The sequence below is a fragment of the Gavialis gangeticus genome, unplaced genomic scaffold, assembly GCF_001723915.1.
Source record: "Gavialis gangeticus isolate Ggan-Ray unplaced genomic scaffold, GavGan_comp1, whole genome shotgun sequence".
Classification (NCBI taxonomy): domain Eukaryota; kingdom Metazoa; phylum Chordata; order Crocodylia; family Gavialidae; genus Gavialis; species Gavialis gangeticus.
Window position 1 is genome coordinate 43,882,300 of NW_017728993.1, and position 14,688 is coordinate 43,896,987.

At 37.7% G+C, this 14,688-nt stretch overlaps 1 protein-coding gene across 6 annotated transcripts in view; it reads left to right on the forward strand.

The window, feature by feature from the left end:
- The window catches only part of PTBP2 (polypyrimidine tract binding protein 2), a 117,254-nt gene that overhangs the window by 68,776 nt on the left and 33,790 nt on the right, over positions 1-14,688 (forward strand). For all 6 annotated transcript variants that reach the window (XM_019501662.1, XM_019501661.1, XM_019501657.1 and 3 more), the window contains 4 exons: positions 3,996-4,168; positions 4,637-4,780; positions 8,567-8,731; positions 8,822-8,932. In XM_019501662.1, the coding sequence (XP_019357207.1) occupies positions 4,037-4,168; positions 4,637-4,780; positions 8,567-8,731; positions 8,822-8,932 (552 nt within the window). In that variant the 5' untranslated portion in view covers positions 3,996-4,036. The remainder of the gene's footprint in view (positions 1-3,995; positions 4,169-4,636; positions 4,781-8,566; positions 8,732-8,821; positions 8,933-14,688) is intronic.

The window sequence follows — 14,688 nt, forward strand, 5'->3', positions numbered from 1 at the left end:
CACAAAACAAACAAAAAGCCTCTGCTTCTGGCATATTTTCTAGACTGTCACATCTAAATTCACTTTCTGAATTTAGATCTAGAGTTGTAACTCACTTGTACTTCTGTCCTCTTCCCTCTGTGGAATATATGACCGGCAGCTTTGTTGTGCAAAATTGGCCCTGAAAATAGCAAGTGCCTGGTATTGATTTTCTTTTTTTATTCTCTCTGTTTTTTTTAAACCCAGTCATTAAACAAATCCAGTTAATTTCATTTATGATTTTTTTTTCTTCCATTCTGCTAGTATCACAGTTGTTTCCCACAATTAGTCTCCTGGTCATTAGCAGTACCCACACCTTCAGTTCCTGGTTAGTTACTTTGGAAACCTATGCAAATATCATTTAGTTTGTTAGTTGTAGATTGGAGGTTGTATTGCTCAGATACTTGGTTTCAAATATTTAGTCTTAAGTAATTAAACATAAAATCTGAAGTACTTGCAAAAGCCCTTGGACTTCTAGCTAGAATTTCTTCATGGTCACTTTGTACCCATTTCATTCTTGTACTGTCCTTTTTTATTTAAAAAAAACAAACAAACCTCAGAAAACTTAGAAGACTCTTCCTTCACCCTGATGTATTAATACAGTGTAGAGAGAGGTACCAGGTTAGTCTGAAGTCAGGCAGAAGGCAAGGTTAACACTGAGTAGTTCTGGCTATATATTTAAGAAAAATAAATTTGCACTGGAATAGAGGTAAAAAAAGAGACAGTAGGGTGGTCAGGGAAGTGGAGAATCTCTTTTAAAGGGAGTGATGGAATAATTGGACTGCAGAGTCTAGCAAAATGAAAGCTGAAACAGGATATATCTATACTGTATTGAGCAGAAGGCTGATGTGCCCCTTATAGACCTGGGTGGGCAATTATTTTGGCTGGAGAGTTGCTTAATGAATGAGTTTTAGTGAGCTGTTGAGGGCCAAAAAGGCAGTCCCACCCCTTGACATGTGTCCCGCGCCCTGGTTGCCATCTTGGGACCTGGAGTTCCACCACTAACCCCTGACCTTTGCCACCATAAGTCCATCCCCTTGCCCCCGTAAGTACTTATTTTGGAAGGGGGGAGCTTACCATCTTGGAACCAGAAACAAACATAATACTAAAAATCAAACATCTTTAACATATTTTAATTTTATTTCAAAAAAGATTTTCATCCCGATTTATGTGCGTTTGCATAAAGTATATAGAGGTGATTGCATAATAACACAAAAATAAAGTCTTACTCTTGTATATTGTGTGTGTGTGTGTGTGTGTAGTATGGTTGGGGGTGTGTGTGCATGTATGGTGAGGTGCGTGTGGGGGGGTTGAGGTGTGTGGCTGTGTGGGAAGATTGTATGCATTGCGTGGGGTGTGGTTTTGGGTGTGTGGTGTGGGGACCTCTCCACGTGCCTCCACCCATGGCATACAGCCCCCATCACCAGTGGCAGCACTATAGGGTGCTCATAGCCCGGGCAGGCACAGCCTGCCTCTATAGCACAGGGGTGTAGGTGGCTCACATGCAGCTCCCAGGACTCCTGATCACCCAGGGGGAAGCCCTGTGTGATGAAGCCAGTGATCTGGCCCTGCTCCCTGCTGCCACATGCAGTTCTTGAGACTCCTCCAGGCAGCAGGGAGTAGGGCTTGCCACCACTTCCAGGAGAATCCCGTGAACTGCACATGGTGGCAGGGAGCAGGGAAGGCAGCTGCCTCCATCATGTGGGGCTTCCCCCGATGGCATGTGAATCCTGGGAGCTGCATGTGAGCAGCAGGGAGTCCTGCATGATGGAACTGGGGCAACCTGGGCTTCACACTCCTGCCTCAGGCTTCACACTCCCACCAGCCCCAGCTCTGCACTTCCTCCCAGCTGCAGCTTCCCTCTACCCACTGCTGTTTCCCTACCTGCTGCCTGGAGCAAGCGCTACAGCAGGGACACAAGGAGTAGCCGCTAGAGGCTGGGGAATCCAAGCAGGTCCGTCGCTGGCTACAGTAGTCTTGCTGGCCAGCTCTGGGGCCAGGACCCTCCCGTGCACAAGGGTGGGAGTGAAGTGTGAGGGCTGGGCATAGTACAGTTAATTGGTGGATGCCTGTGGGTCAGGTGAAATCGCCTGGTGGGCTGGATTTGGCCCACAGGCTATATTTTGCCCACAGCTGTTATAGATTAAGAAGTATGTAGAACATGAGCTTTTATGGACTCTAGCTCACTTCTGACCCCTTTGTTCCTAGGGGTTCTTTGTTTTGTATACCTCTTCCCAGCACTCTCCCTTCTCAGTTTTTTTATTTAGCTCTCTCACTGCACTTCATATGCTGTTCTATGCTGTCCTTTCACAGCATCTGATAGTGAGAGAACATTTCATGAGCTCTTTATATATCTGATTTAGTTGGTCTGTAAGGTGCCTGTCTGCCCTGCCTTCTGCACAGTACAGTGTAGATACATCCCATCTCAGCTTTCATTTTGCTGGACTCTGCAAGCCAAGTTATTCCATCACTTCTTTCAGTAGAGATACTCTACTTCCCTGGCCATCTTTGTGCACCCATGACAGTGTTAATTTTTCTTAATTATAGCAAGAATGATAGTGTTCAGATAATGCGTCACAAGGGCTTTATACATGAATGATTCCCTGTATCTTTTGGTAGAAGGCATGGTAGAGGTGTGCTGTATAGACTGAGTAGGAGATGCATACGCTTTCACAGCATCTGTTGAAGTGAGCTTTGGCTTAAAAAAAACAACTTAATGCATCTCTAGTTCCAGTTAGTCTGCAAGGTGTACCTCTTCCCTGCCTTCTGTCCGACTCCAGACTAACGTGACTAACTATTTCCCTTTGCCTTTTGGTAATACCTTACCTTATTTGCCTTTTCCACAGCATCATGACATTGGTAGTTCATAGTCCACTTACAGTAATGCTTAGGCCTTTCTTCTCCTGTTGCTTCCAGTTAATGAACCCACAATTTACAGCAGACATTCTTATTCCATTGTGTGTGACCTCATTTAGTTACTGTTAAATTTCATTTAATTCTTATTCCAGGTCTCGGTCTCATCCGCTTTATCCTGTAAGATATTCTGAGTCATTTTATTGATGATGTCTCCTAAACTTGCATTCTCTCTTTCATTACGTAATTAACTTCCCTCCCTAAGGTTTTTCCTTTCATTAACCCAACTTTCTGTACCCAGGTTGTTAAAGAAAATTACTTACTATTTTAATTTTTTTTTTCTGTTGGTCCTGAGACTTGAGAGGTCTACCAGTAGCCTTTGTCCACCTTGATAGTTCCCCTTTCATTAGAATGTTGGCTTCTTGCAGACATTAAAAAACAAAAAACCGTGCATTACTGAAAGAAACAGTGCATTACTTCAGCCCAGCTCTGCGGCATCTGTGTAGACTGGACTACAGTGGAGTTTTTTGGCACTTTTAGCTAAAGCAGATTCAATCAGCTATTAGATAAAAGTGCTGAAAAAGCCCCACTAAAGTGCCCGATCTTTATAGGCATCAGGTGAGCCAGGTGAAGTAATGCATTGCCTCTTCTAGGCATGTGCAAGGCTTAGCGCGGGAACACATGAGTTTAAAGTAATGTGCTGTTTTTTATTGTTGGTTTTTAATGTCTGCAAGCACCTTTTTTGTCTCTTCTTTAATCAGTTCCTTCCCCACTCAGTGTTTGTTGGTACTAACCCCCATCTTCTCTGGTTCAGTAGTAGATTAGGTCTACCTTATTTGTCTTGGGTAGCCAATCTGTTAATGAAAGATATTGGATTACCTATCTGATACAGTCTAGCTTTGATAAGCCTGTATAGCTTTTTGTCTTGTTTCCTATTTACCTTTGTGTCTAATTTTTATTCTCATCAAAATTAGTCTAAAAACTTGAATACTGTTTAGGTTAAACCTTGTGGCTTATGTAGTTTTGAACTAGAACAGTTTATCCATATATAGATATTATTTTTTATTTGTTATGATTTGTGTTACTGGCTTGTAAATATGAAATAGTCTAAAACTCTTTTTCAGCAAATGGTAACGACAACAAGAAATTCAAAGGAGACGATAAAATGGATGGGGCTCCTTCTCGTGTTCTTCATATCAGGAAATTGCCTGGTGAAGTGACAGAAACTGAAGTTATTGCTTTAGGCTTACCTTTTGGTAAGGTAACCAATATCCTGATGCTGAAAGGAAAAAATCAGGTACTGCCTGTATTTATGTCCATTACTAGTATAGCAATTTTTTTTTTCAAATTTCAAAATATACTGTTAATCCTATGGAAACTAATTATAATGGTAACTCATTTTTTAGCTTGCACTGTTCTTAGCTCAGAGTCAATTCTAGTTCACTTCATATTTACATGCAGTGAGTTTGTTGACCTTTCTTTTAACTGAATATATGATCTCTTCCATCCCCCACAAATTCTCTGCTTTCAAGGTAATTATCTGGGCCAGCATCTTTAATGATGAAAGTTTAGACATATGGAAAATTTTACTTTGAAGATAGGGGATTTCTAGCTAAATACGGGCTTTTTTGGGGCAGGGGGAGTAAAATTAGAAGTCTTACTAAAATTGGAAGTCTTTGTGAATGATGTGTGTGTTACTTTTATAATGTCAGAGAGTAAACAGTCCATAAATAATACAAGACTTTTCTTAATTCTTACATTATAGGCTTTTTTGGAACTTGCAACAGAAGAAGCCGCTATCACTATGGTTAATTATTATTCTGCTGTGACACCTCATCTCCGTAACCAGCCCATTTATATCCAATACTCTAATCATAAAGAACTAAAGACTGATAATACACTAAACCAGGTATATATATTGTTATGGAGTATTACAGATGTGTACACTTGCTTACAAATATAGCATAGCCTACATTCACAGCACGCATTTTGTATAATTGAATGTATTTTTGTATCAACTAAATTTTGCTGTAACTTTTGGTTGCAGTTCTATTTTATGATATTAGAAGGAACCAGGCATCATTTTGACTTTCACATGTTGCAGTTATGTCAGTGTTGTTACTGTAATTCATTATTGCTTATAACTGTTACTAACTTAAAGCCATTCATGAAATAACCCTCAGTTTGAAAGTTAGGATTAAAACAAATTTTTTTGGTTTAAGTTGTCAGCGCAAGTTGAATTTCCTTAGCATCTATTACTAATGCAGATTCCTATTCCCAGTGTTATGAATCATAAAACTGGTAGCATTAGTAACTTTAGTTTATTTGATCTCTTCTTCCTACAGTATAGTTCCTGGAGAAAAATGCATTACAGATCACTCCGGGGGAAAAATGTATTTAATAACTGAGAAATATATTATTTGATCTTGGATATGTGTAAAATCCATTTCAAAACAGTCGTAAGACTTTTTTAGTAGAACAGGAAACTCTTTTAAAAGTAACACTGGCAAGCGCAGTAAAGGTCTTCCTTGCATTTGAGGTTGCTGTTTCCTACAGAGAATGGGGAAAAGAAGGATTGACCCTTTGCAGCTCAGATGCTAATATCTCAGCATTCATTTCTTATATTCTTTTTTTGATCATACTAGCATTGCCTGTCTGTTGTAAGAAACTACAGTTCCTGCTGTTCTCTTGTCCTATCTGGTATAATAGTGTGTTAATTGCACACTACTTTATTACCTTTTAAGGACATTTTTCTGGAAACTTCCATGCTTGAGACTTTTTTTTGCTTTCTATTGAAATTAAGTTTATCTTTCATTTTTCTGCCTAGCATTGTGAACATATGGTATGTCTTTTGTTGTTCTGAGTATTCTCTTGTCTATCAAGGATTATTTAAAAAATTTTAATGCTAGCTATAAAAAAAAAAAAAAAATGTGGAAAGGTAGAAATGAAAAACAAAAAATCCACCAATACCAGTAATAGGTAGGGCTATATCCACCATCCATTTTATGCTTACTTTTAGTGTTGGCCTTTTTTTGGACCTGTCTCACTCTGATTAGTAATATTCTGCTCTGATGTGACATCATTCTGGCAGTGCTCTTGCTACAGCAGGTCCACCTCTTTCTTTTTGTCATTAAGGCAGTTGTTTTACAAGCTTGTTCTTAATTTTTTTATTTATAATAATGTTTTTGGTCACCTTGCAAGACTGATGCTTGTTGTGATAATATACTCAGCAAAAGACAGGTGGCTGTGATGGGTTTGGACATTCTTGTATTGGTAAGAAAAAGCATATGAGTTTTTGATAGTTGATGAGCAAATTCCCTTCCGAGTTAAATTAATAGGGACACTAAGCCACTTAACCAAAAATGTAGGTAACAGGGTAGCATTTGAAAGCCTTTGCAACTTTTAAAAATTGTCCTTTCTTTACATAGAATTTTAAAAGAAAATAAGTTCTGTAAATTACTAGGAAAATGAAGGAAAGCATAAATAGCTTAATTAAGGGGAGAGCAGAGGAAGCTGTAATTCGACAAGACCTTAAACAAGTGCATAAAATAAAAATTAGAGTAATTTTTTCAGCTTTTTATGGGAGTGTTTTAGCTACTGTTTTGTTAATTTCTTATACTGTTACTTTGCAAGATTGTTACTTTTACAGGTTGCCTTTTTAAAAGACTATTCTCACAGTAGATTTATTAGAGCTATTTCAACATTTTAATATTTGTGTGGATCTATTTTGTCTGGGAAAATGCATAAGCAGGACAATTAAATAATGGTAAAGTTATGTTTTAAAATGGGCATTTTTACCTGGTGTGTTAAGAATAACAGCAATAACTGTTGAACTCCTGAATTGTCAACTTGTCATTTCTTTTTTTTAAACATAGAATTAGGTTTAGTTATTGTGATACTTTTAAAATTATAAAGAGAAATAGTCAAATACAGTAGAACATAATGAAACTTAAAAAGAAAAATGTAATATTTCTCAAGTTAGATAAGCAGTTGACTTTTTTGTTTACCTGCTTAAACATTTTAAAAAACTTTCTATTTCTTCCCCAAATACCTTTAAAAAGTAGGGCCACTTCTTTACAAATGTTAAAAATGTAAACTGAATTTATTCCTTGTTTAAAAACACCTGTTGTACAATTTTAAGCCTGACTTTATTCTTGTGCATGCCTCCTTTATCATGCAGTACTATTAGTCTTAGTCGAATTAAATGAGGAGTAAACATCAGCTCAGAAGAGTCTTTAAGGCTGTGATCTAGAAAGCAGGTCTTTCAAATTTTTACTCATGTGAGTAATTCTGGTGTTCTTGGTTGGGACCATTTGTGCCAATAAGTGTTGGGGGCTTTATGCTGTACAACACAATTTAATTTCAGTTTTTCTTGCAACATAAATTTTGGTACAGTATTATTGGTGTAAAAATTGGAAGAGGACTGAAATAACGAAGCAGGTCTACCAAATGCTTGAGTGGTTTTAGAATGGTGTATACTTTGTGCATTTTTTAAAAATAATTAGCACTATTATTCAAAAATACTTCTGTCAGAATAACATTAATTAGTGCTTGACATGAAACAGTAAAACTTGTTTTCCCACAAAGTGTTTACCAGGTCTTCCCCCCCCCCCCTTTACTTTACTTTTCTTACTCCTTAATTCATTTCAGAATGAGGAATATAATGCAAGTTGTGGGACCTGCGGTGTGTAGTGGCTCTGATGATACCTTTAGAATATGCAGTATACATTTGTATGGTGATGATTATTGGTTATGATTCTTACTTGGCATGCACACGTTTGTTTCTTCTGTTGTGTATTGTTTTACCTCGTAAAGCTACTGTAATAAAATGTATAAAATAAAATTCCTTTTTTTGCATTCTTTTTAGAGAAGTCTAAAACCCTTCTAAAACTTGATCACTTTTTGCAATAAAAGTAGTTATGTAGATGTATGCTCTTGTGTTGTTACCGATGTGGTTATCCTCTCAATTTGTAAACCTTTGTTGTTTGGGTTAATAAACTCTTGGGTTGCATGTAAGTAGTTTGCTTACCTGCAATCACTTCTTTCTATGTTTGGCCTTACTGTCTTAATTTTATTAAGACACAGATTAGACTGTTACGAGTAGAATCCATCATTTTCCATTCTTATTTGGAAAATATTCCTTTTATTAGTGAGCTATTCATTCTAATATAGACTTTGGTTAAAAATAGAAAAGATCTCTTAATTTATTGAATAGATTGCAGGAAGGTATGATTTTGATTTGAGTTTCAATTTTGGTCTGTCAACATACATTCAAAATCCAAAACAGCCCCATCTTTTTGGGTCCTTCTGGTGAAAAACAAAACAAAACATGCTTCCTTTTAGAAGGATTGTTGGCTTCATTTGAAGCTACTTTCTCTGGTTTGGTAAGGATTAATCAGTATTTTTTCTCTCCCCATGGTAGATTACAGTTCCAGTTATACCACCCAAATTCTGCATTGCACAACATCTAGTTTTGATGGACTAAGTAGTAGTAGATTGCTGTGCCATTGAAGAAATCTATAAAATGTTCGCTAAATTTTTATTGTATAGCGTTGGCATCTCTTGTGATGTTTTTAAGAGGTGAATGTTTATGATGCCAAAGGTAATTATGTATTTGTTGGCAGTAACAATATGGATACAGCTATTTTCCTGAAATATTTTCTTTGTTATATGACATGTTTTTGTTTTTATTTAGAGGGCTCAAGCTGTACTTCAGGCAGTGACAGCAGTACAGACAACAAATACTCCCATAAGCGGGACTACAGTTAGTGAGAGTGCAGTAACTCCAGCTCAGAGTCCCGTACTTAGAATAATAATTGACAACATGTATTACCCTGTAACCCTTGATGTTCTTCACCAAGTAAGCCAATAGTTTTTTTTATCTTTTAACTTGCATTTATATAATTTGTAATATGCTTACACAAATCTAACCTTTTATTGTTTTTGACAGATATTCTCTAAATTTGGTGCAGTATTAAAGATAATTACATTCACAAAGAATAACCAGTTTCAAGCATTACTGCAATATGGTGATCCAGTGAACGCACAGCAAGCAAAATTAGTAAGTATGAGTTTGCTTTCCAGTAAATTACCTGTTACTTACCAATTTGACAGATGTTGGTATAACAAACTGCTAATCTTAGTAATGTACCAAACTCGTCCACCTTTTTTTATTTTTTCAAATAATAGTCTGTTTTGATATGAAGAAAAAAACGACCCCAGCTATTGTATATGTGTGGTTTAGTCCCTAGAGTAGTGATTCTCAAGTAGTGTGCTGCAACATCTGTTTAAGGGGACTGTAGCGTGCCACACAGTGTCTGGGTATGCAGGTTCAGATGACCTGGGAGAATTCTCCCTGGTTTGTTTTTGTGAAGAAAAATTTTACCTGGAGACCCCTGAACAGACATTCGAATGCTGAGGCCCTGAAGAGTAGAGTTTGCACTGATGCTGCTGCTCAGCCAGAGGACCCCTGTGCACGCATCTTGTTGTGATTTGCAGGCTCTTTCAGTCAGCCTGGAGGCAGATGATAGCAGTGTACAGGTCATCCAAGCAGTGCCCTGATTGGATAACCCAGACTGGTCACGGTTAGCCTCGCTCTCCCTGCAGCACAGCATGCAGCTTGTTAATGCAGCATGTTCTGCTTCCTGCTAGGCTGGAGCAGTAGAGTCCAGCCTGACCAGCGCACTGTTTCGGGCAAGGTGGGAGTTATTGGATACAGCAAAGCACTGGGATGTTGGAGGACTGTGCTGTGGCTTCTCTTACAAGATGTGTATGGACATTCACTCTCCCAGGATACACTCTTCCAGAGCCACCATTTTTGCTTTGAGAGAAAAATCCTGAACACCTGTATACTTGTGGTTTCTACTCAGAGTGCAGCAACTCTTCTCAGGAGAAAATGAATGTTTATACATGGCCGATAGTGACACTGTAAGGTGTGGAAGCCCCTATGTATGATTTTTTTTTTCAAGTTGATGCTTCTTAAAAAAAAAAAAAAAAAGCAATGGAGATTTTTTTTCTGAAGCATAAGAGGCATGGAGGGAAAGTGCCAAATTATTCAAGGGGACAGTGCAGTGTGAAGGCACCAAACTCCATAGTAAATCAGTTTAGAAATACAGTAGGGTTAAGTCATGGAAGGTTGTAAAGGTAAAGGCAAATAACTATTTCTTGAAAGTGGAAAGAGATTCCAGAGAAAAATGAAGAAAGAAGTCTATCATTATCAATATATGATCCTGTTGTTTTGAATGGACCCACTGGGAATAAGCTTGCATTTATCAAGATAGGAAATGATGAGGGCCTATTTGAGAATTTTAGCAGTGGACTGAAATGGAAGGTTAGACTTTTGCAATTTTTAGGGAAAAATGGTAAGATTTTTTTAGCACTTGAGGTGGTAACCTTAATTTGTGGAAGGCTCAGTCAAAGATAATGGAAAAGTTCTGGTATTAAGTGATTTGAAAGCAGGTAGTGTTATCCATGGATGAGAGGAAAGTGGATTTTGGAGGAAATGACCATATCTTCTCACATTCACACACTCCAGAATAAAATACACATCTTTCTTTCCTTTCCTGTCCTGTCCCATCCCATCCTTTCATGCTCTGTTCTTTGAAAGGCAGAACGACAAAAAGAAAAGATCTTTTCCTGTAGTAAGTAACTGAGTAAGCAGCAGTCAGGGACTAATCTCCTTATTGTTATATTCCCTGAGTCATATGCAGATTTTATTTTTCCTTTTCCCCAGCAAGGCAGAAATTGCTCTTCTCTTACTAAGTTTCTCCAGTGTAACACACACTACAATTTCCAACTGCTGTTTTTTGGGAAAAAGTGCATGTTGTATGTGCAAAAATAATAGCACAGCTTTGGCCAGCCTCTGCTAAAGTTGACAAGTAGCATCTGTAAAAAGAGAAAATAAAAAGCAGGCTATGTCCTTTGTATTAACAGTGAAGACTAATATGAAGTAGTAAGGTAGAGCTGAGAGCAGTCATCATAGAGAAGATAGATGAAGGAGCCTTCAAATATGATTGCACAGTTATTGGGTACAGAAGAGGAGATGACCAGACAGTGCCCTTCAGAATCCAGACTGAAACCTGAAGAGTGGGTGACAGATCCTTCAAAAAAAAATACTGAAGCAACATTTAGGGAAGTAGGAGGATAAGCAGGAAATGGGAGAAGTCACATAAAACAAAATACAAGTTTTTGAGAAGAGAATCATGGTCAGTCCTGTTTATGGTGTTCTGCAGTTGAGAAAATGTCAAACTTTAAAATTTCTAGTTACAGATGGGAAGGCTTAGTACCAAATTGATTTTTGGAAAAGCACCTTTCTGTAATATTCCCCCCCCCAGATGTCTATATAGTTTTACAATATAATTATGAACATAGCTCTTTCCAATACGTATCATGTGGTGTCAGAGGTGAGGAGAAAGCAAGTATTACAATAAATTTTGTTTTAAAATGAAGCAGCCTGTCCATACATAAGCTCCACACTTTAAATTTTAAGTAATTTTAATAACAAAGAAACTGGATTTTCTCTTTAAACGATTCATTATTACTATAACAATGATTGTTTAACAACTCAAATGGGAGTTGTTTGTGTTTAATTTTTTATTTCAGAATGGCTGTATATTTGTATAGACATCTTTATGTTGGTTGACACTTGTTTTGCATTTGACAAGTTCTCTCTGACAGCAGTTTAGGTTTTGTTTTTGGTTTCTTTTAACAAAAATTTAAATTCACATTTTGGAGCAAACTGTCATAGCAAAGGGTGCCTTTGCTGTTCAAAAATAATTTCAGGTAGGTGACACCTAAAAATGAACACACGTGATTTTAATTCAGTTAACAGCAGTAAAGCTGGATACTATAGACTCTAGTTCCAGTATGAGCTAAATATGTGAAAGGATTAAAATAACTTTCAGGTAACTTGCAACACCTAATTTTTAACATATTGGCATTTAATCTGATGTGATAACCAGTTAGTTATGATATGAAAAACAACCCTTCTTTTTAAAGCAGCATAACTTAATATTGACAAAGGATAATGCAAATGTGAGTTAGTATATTGGACATAGAGTATATGTGAAACAAAGCTTCATAGGGTAATAGTGATGCTCTTTGTACTCATGTTAGGTACCATATTTACTCAAATACAAGACAAAGTTTCATTCTCCAATCAGCATGGGAAGAAAAAAGCCCCTCATCTTATTATCACATACAAAGAAACCTCATTAAATATAATGTATACTGGTAAACTGCTGCCAAAAGCAGCATGAGCTCAGCAATGGAAACCAACTATGAAGTTGATTAAATGCAGCCAGCACTGAACTTAACTATAAAACACATGACCCAGGTGGGGCAAACATACTGATGGGAACCTTTTTCCCATTAAAAATAAAAAAAAGGCAGGTATTCCCTCTGCTGGAAACTGGCACTGGGCCTGAAGTTACTCTGGGCCTGCAGGTACAGCAATACCAGGCTGAGACCGGGAGGCCAGAGCCCTCCCTGACATCCTCCTTGTTGTGCCAGAGATGCTTGATCTTAGCCCAAAGGTCAAGATGCTGATGGAAACCTATCAAAAGGACAGATTAGTGTAACCCATCTGAGTAAGACATGGTAGTGCCCATTGAGCACAGTCCCCTTCAGCACTGCCTCTTTCAAGTCATGGTAAGCCACCACAGTGCATATATTTTTACTTTGTCTTCATGCCCACAGTTGAGCTGCAGCTTTCTTTCTCATTTTCAATAATTCCTCTTTCTTCACCAGTCATAAATGCGTGGCAAACATCACAAAACAGTGCCCCAAACAGTTCACCTAGGATTCTTCTGTAGCCCCCTCTCTTAGCCTGGTCCATATGATTAGTGTGGTCCCACCCTCCTTGAAGTGAAGCTAGACCCATTTGCCTTGTGCCTCATCTGTACATACATTTTTGGAGCATCGTAGGACTCATGACAAGAACACCCAGTTCTAGTCATGAGTGGGGGTGCTAGTTAACACATGGATCCTTTGTGGGGGTATATCTGGAATATACACATGCACTGACCAATGCTGAGCTATGGGATTGCCGTGGCTTGAAATACTGTTGATTCTGGTGGGACCTAGCCCAATGGATTATATGGTAAACCCAGGGGCCTTTTGGCTTCAGACTAATATCATGCAAAGCTTGTATTATATTTAAGTAGGTACAAAATTGTGTTTATAGAGTACGTGAATTAAAACTTGTAGCTGTTTCAAAATAAGTAACATGCATCAGTTCTGGATGACTAAGTCTACAGGTATTATATGGAAATAAATACAGCTATGTTTAATTTTAAGGTCAGTATTTTCAAATTTGCTCCTTGCTTCCATGTGCTCAGGGAGAGCCAGGTTTGATAGTAAGGAGGAGAGAAAGGATCAACATTGTGAGGGAGGCGGAGGACAAGGGCGCTACCGGCCCCCCTCCTTCTCCAGATTTATTTTTTTTGCTGTAGCAGTGGGAGGGGGACAAATTCAAGGCATGCTCCAATAATTAGATTCTTTACCTGGAAAATTATAACATTTATAAATTTTCCATATATAGAATTTAATTATTTGGGGGTCGTCTTATAATCAGGGTTCTCATCTAGTCAAGTAAATATGGTAATACAGGCAGTCCTCGGACTTGCAACAGTTTGTTCCTGAAAACTGCATCATAATTTTAAGTGTAACAGAACCATCGGAAACAACATTATAAATGGGAATTGGTTCCTAAATCAAGGCCCAGTACCCTATTTTCACCAAAAATAACCCATAATTTTGTACTCAGTCAATTATAGATTAATAATATAACTATATTAATGTATTTATATTGTAAATAGCAATCATATTGATTTAGAAGCATTTATTTGAGGTGACTTTGCTGGACTTTTTAAAGGGCTCTTGGTTGGACTTTTTGAAGGACTCTTGGCTGGAGTCTTTTCAGGAGTCTTGGCTGCAGGTTTTTCTGGAGGCTTGTCTGCTTTCTTAAAGAAAGTGTCCAAGGAAGTGTGGACAGATGTTCTCCAGGGAGGTGGGTGACACACTGAACTTGTTCACTGACATGGCGTCGCATCAGTTTGAGTGTTGTAAAGTCGAAACTGATGTCAGAAAGGTGAAACAGGGTGTCAATTTATAAATGTAAGTGCAAAACATTGCAACTCAAAACATTGTAAGTCGAGGACTGCCTGTGTAGGATGACCTTCCCTTTTGTTTAACTCTGCAACTTTAAAAGGAGAATATTTAAAACTGAAGGTGTTTAAAGTTGTCTGAATATTTAATAAATGCAAAATGATGAATGACATCAACGTACAGACCATACGAGACCATCATGTTAGAAGGAAAGATGTCCTTTCCTCCTCAGAACTAATGAAAAATATCTACCATTTTCAGGGTTGTTACTGGATTGAAAAATGCATTAAAAAACACAACAAAACAGAATCCTTATCTGAATAATATAGACCCTACCAGCTGAATAGGACATTAACTGGAAAGGAGACGACAGATGAGAAGAAATAAGTTGCTCCCCTTTTGAATACATTTAGAGTATGTTAGAAGCAAGAAGACTGTGACTAGTCCTTCAGTGGGTTGCATGGGGTTCTGAATTAAAAAGCATGATGAAATAATAAAGACATTTTTTAATGGATTTTCCATCAGTTTTTACTGCAGAAGATCATGGAGAAATTAAAATTTCACAGGAAATCAGAATGTGGCCTTAATAGAAATTGAAGACTTATTGAGGAAGTAAAAGCAATTTGAAAAACTCAAGTGATGTAAGTACCAAGAAGAGATGATATTCATTTCAGGGTTCTGAGAAAATAAGAATGTGTGCTCTGAAGCCCT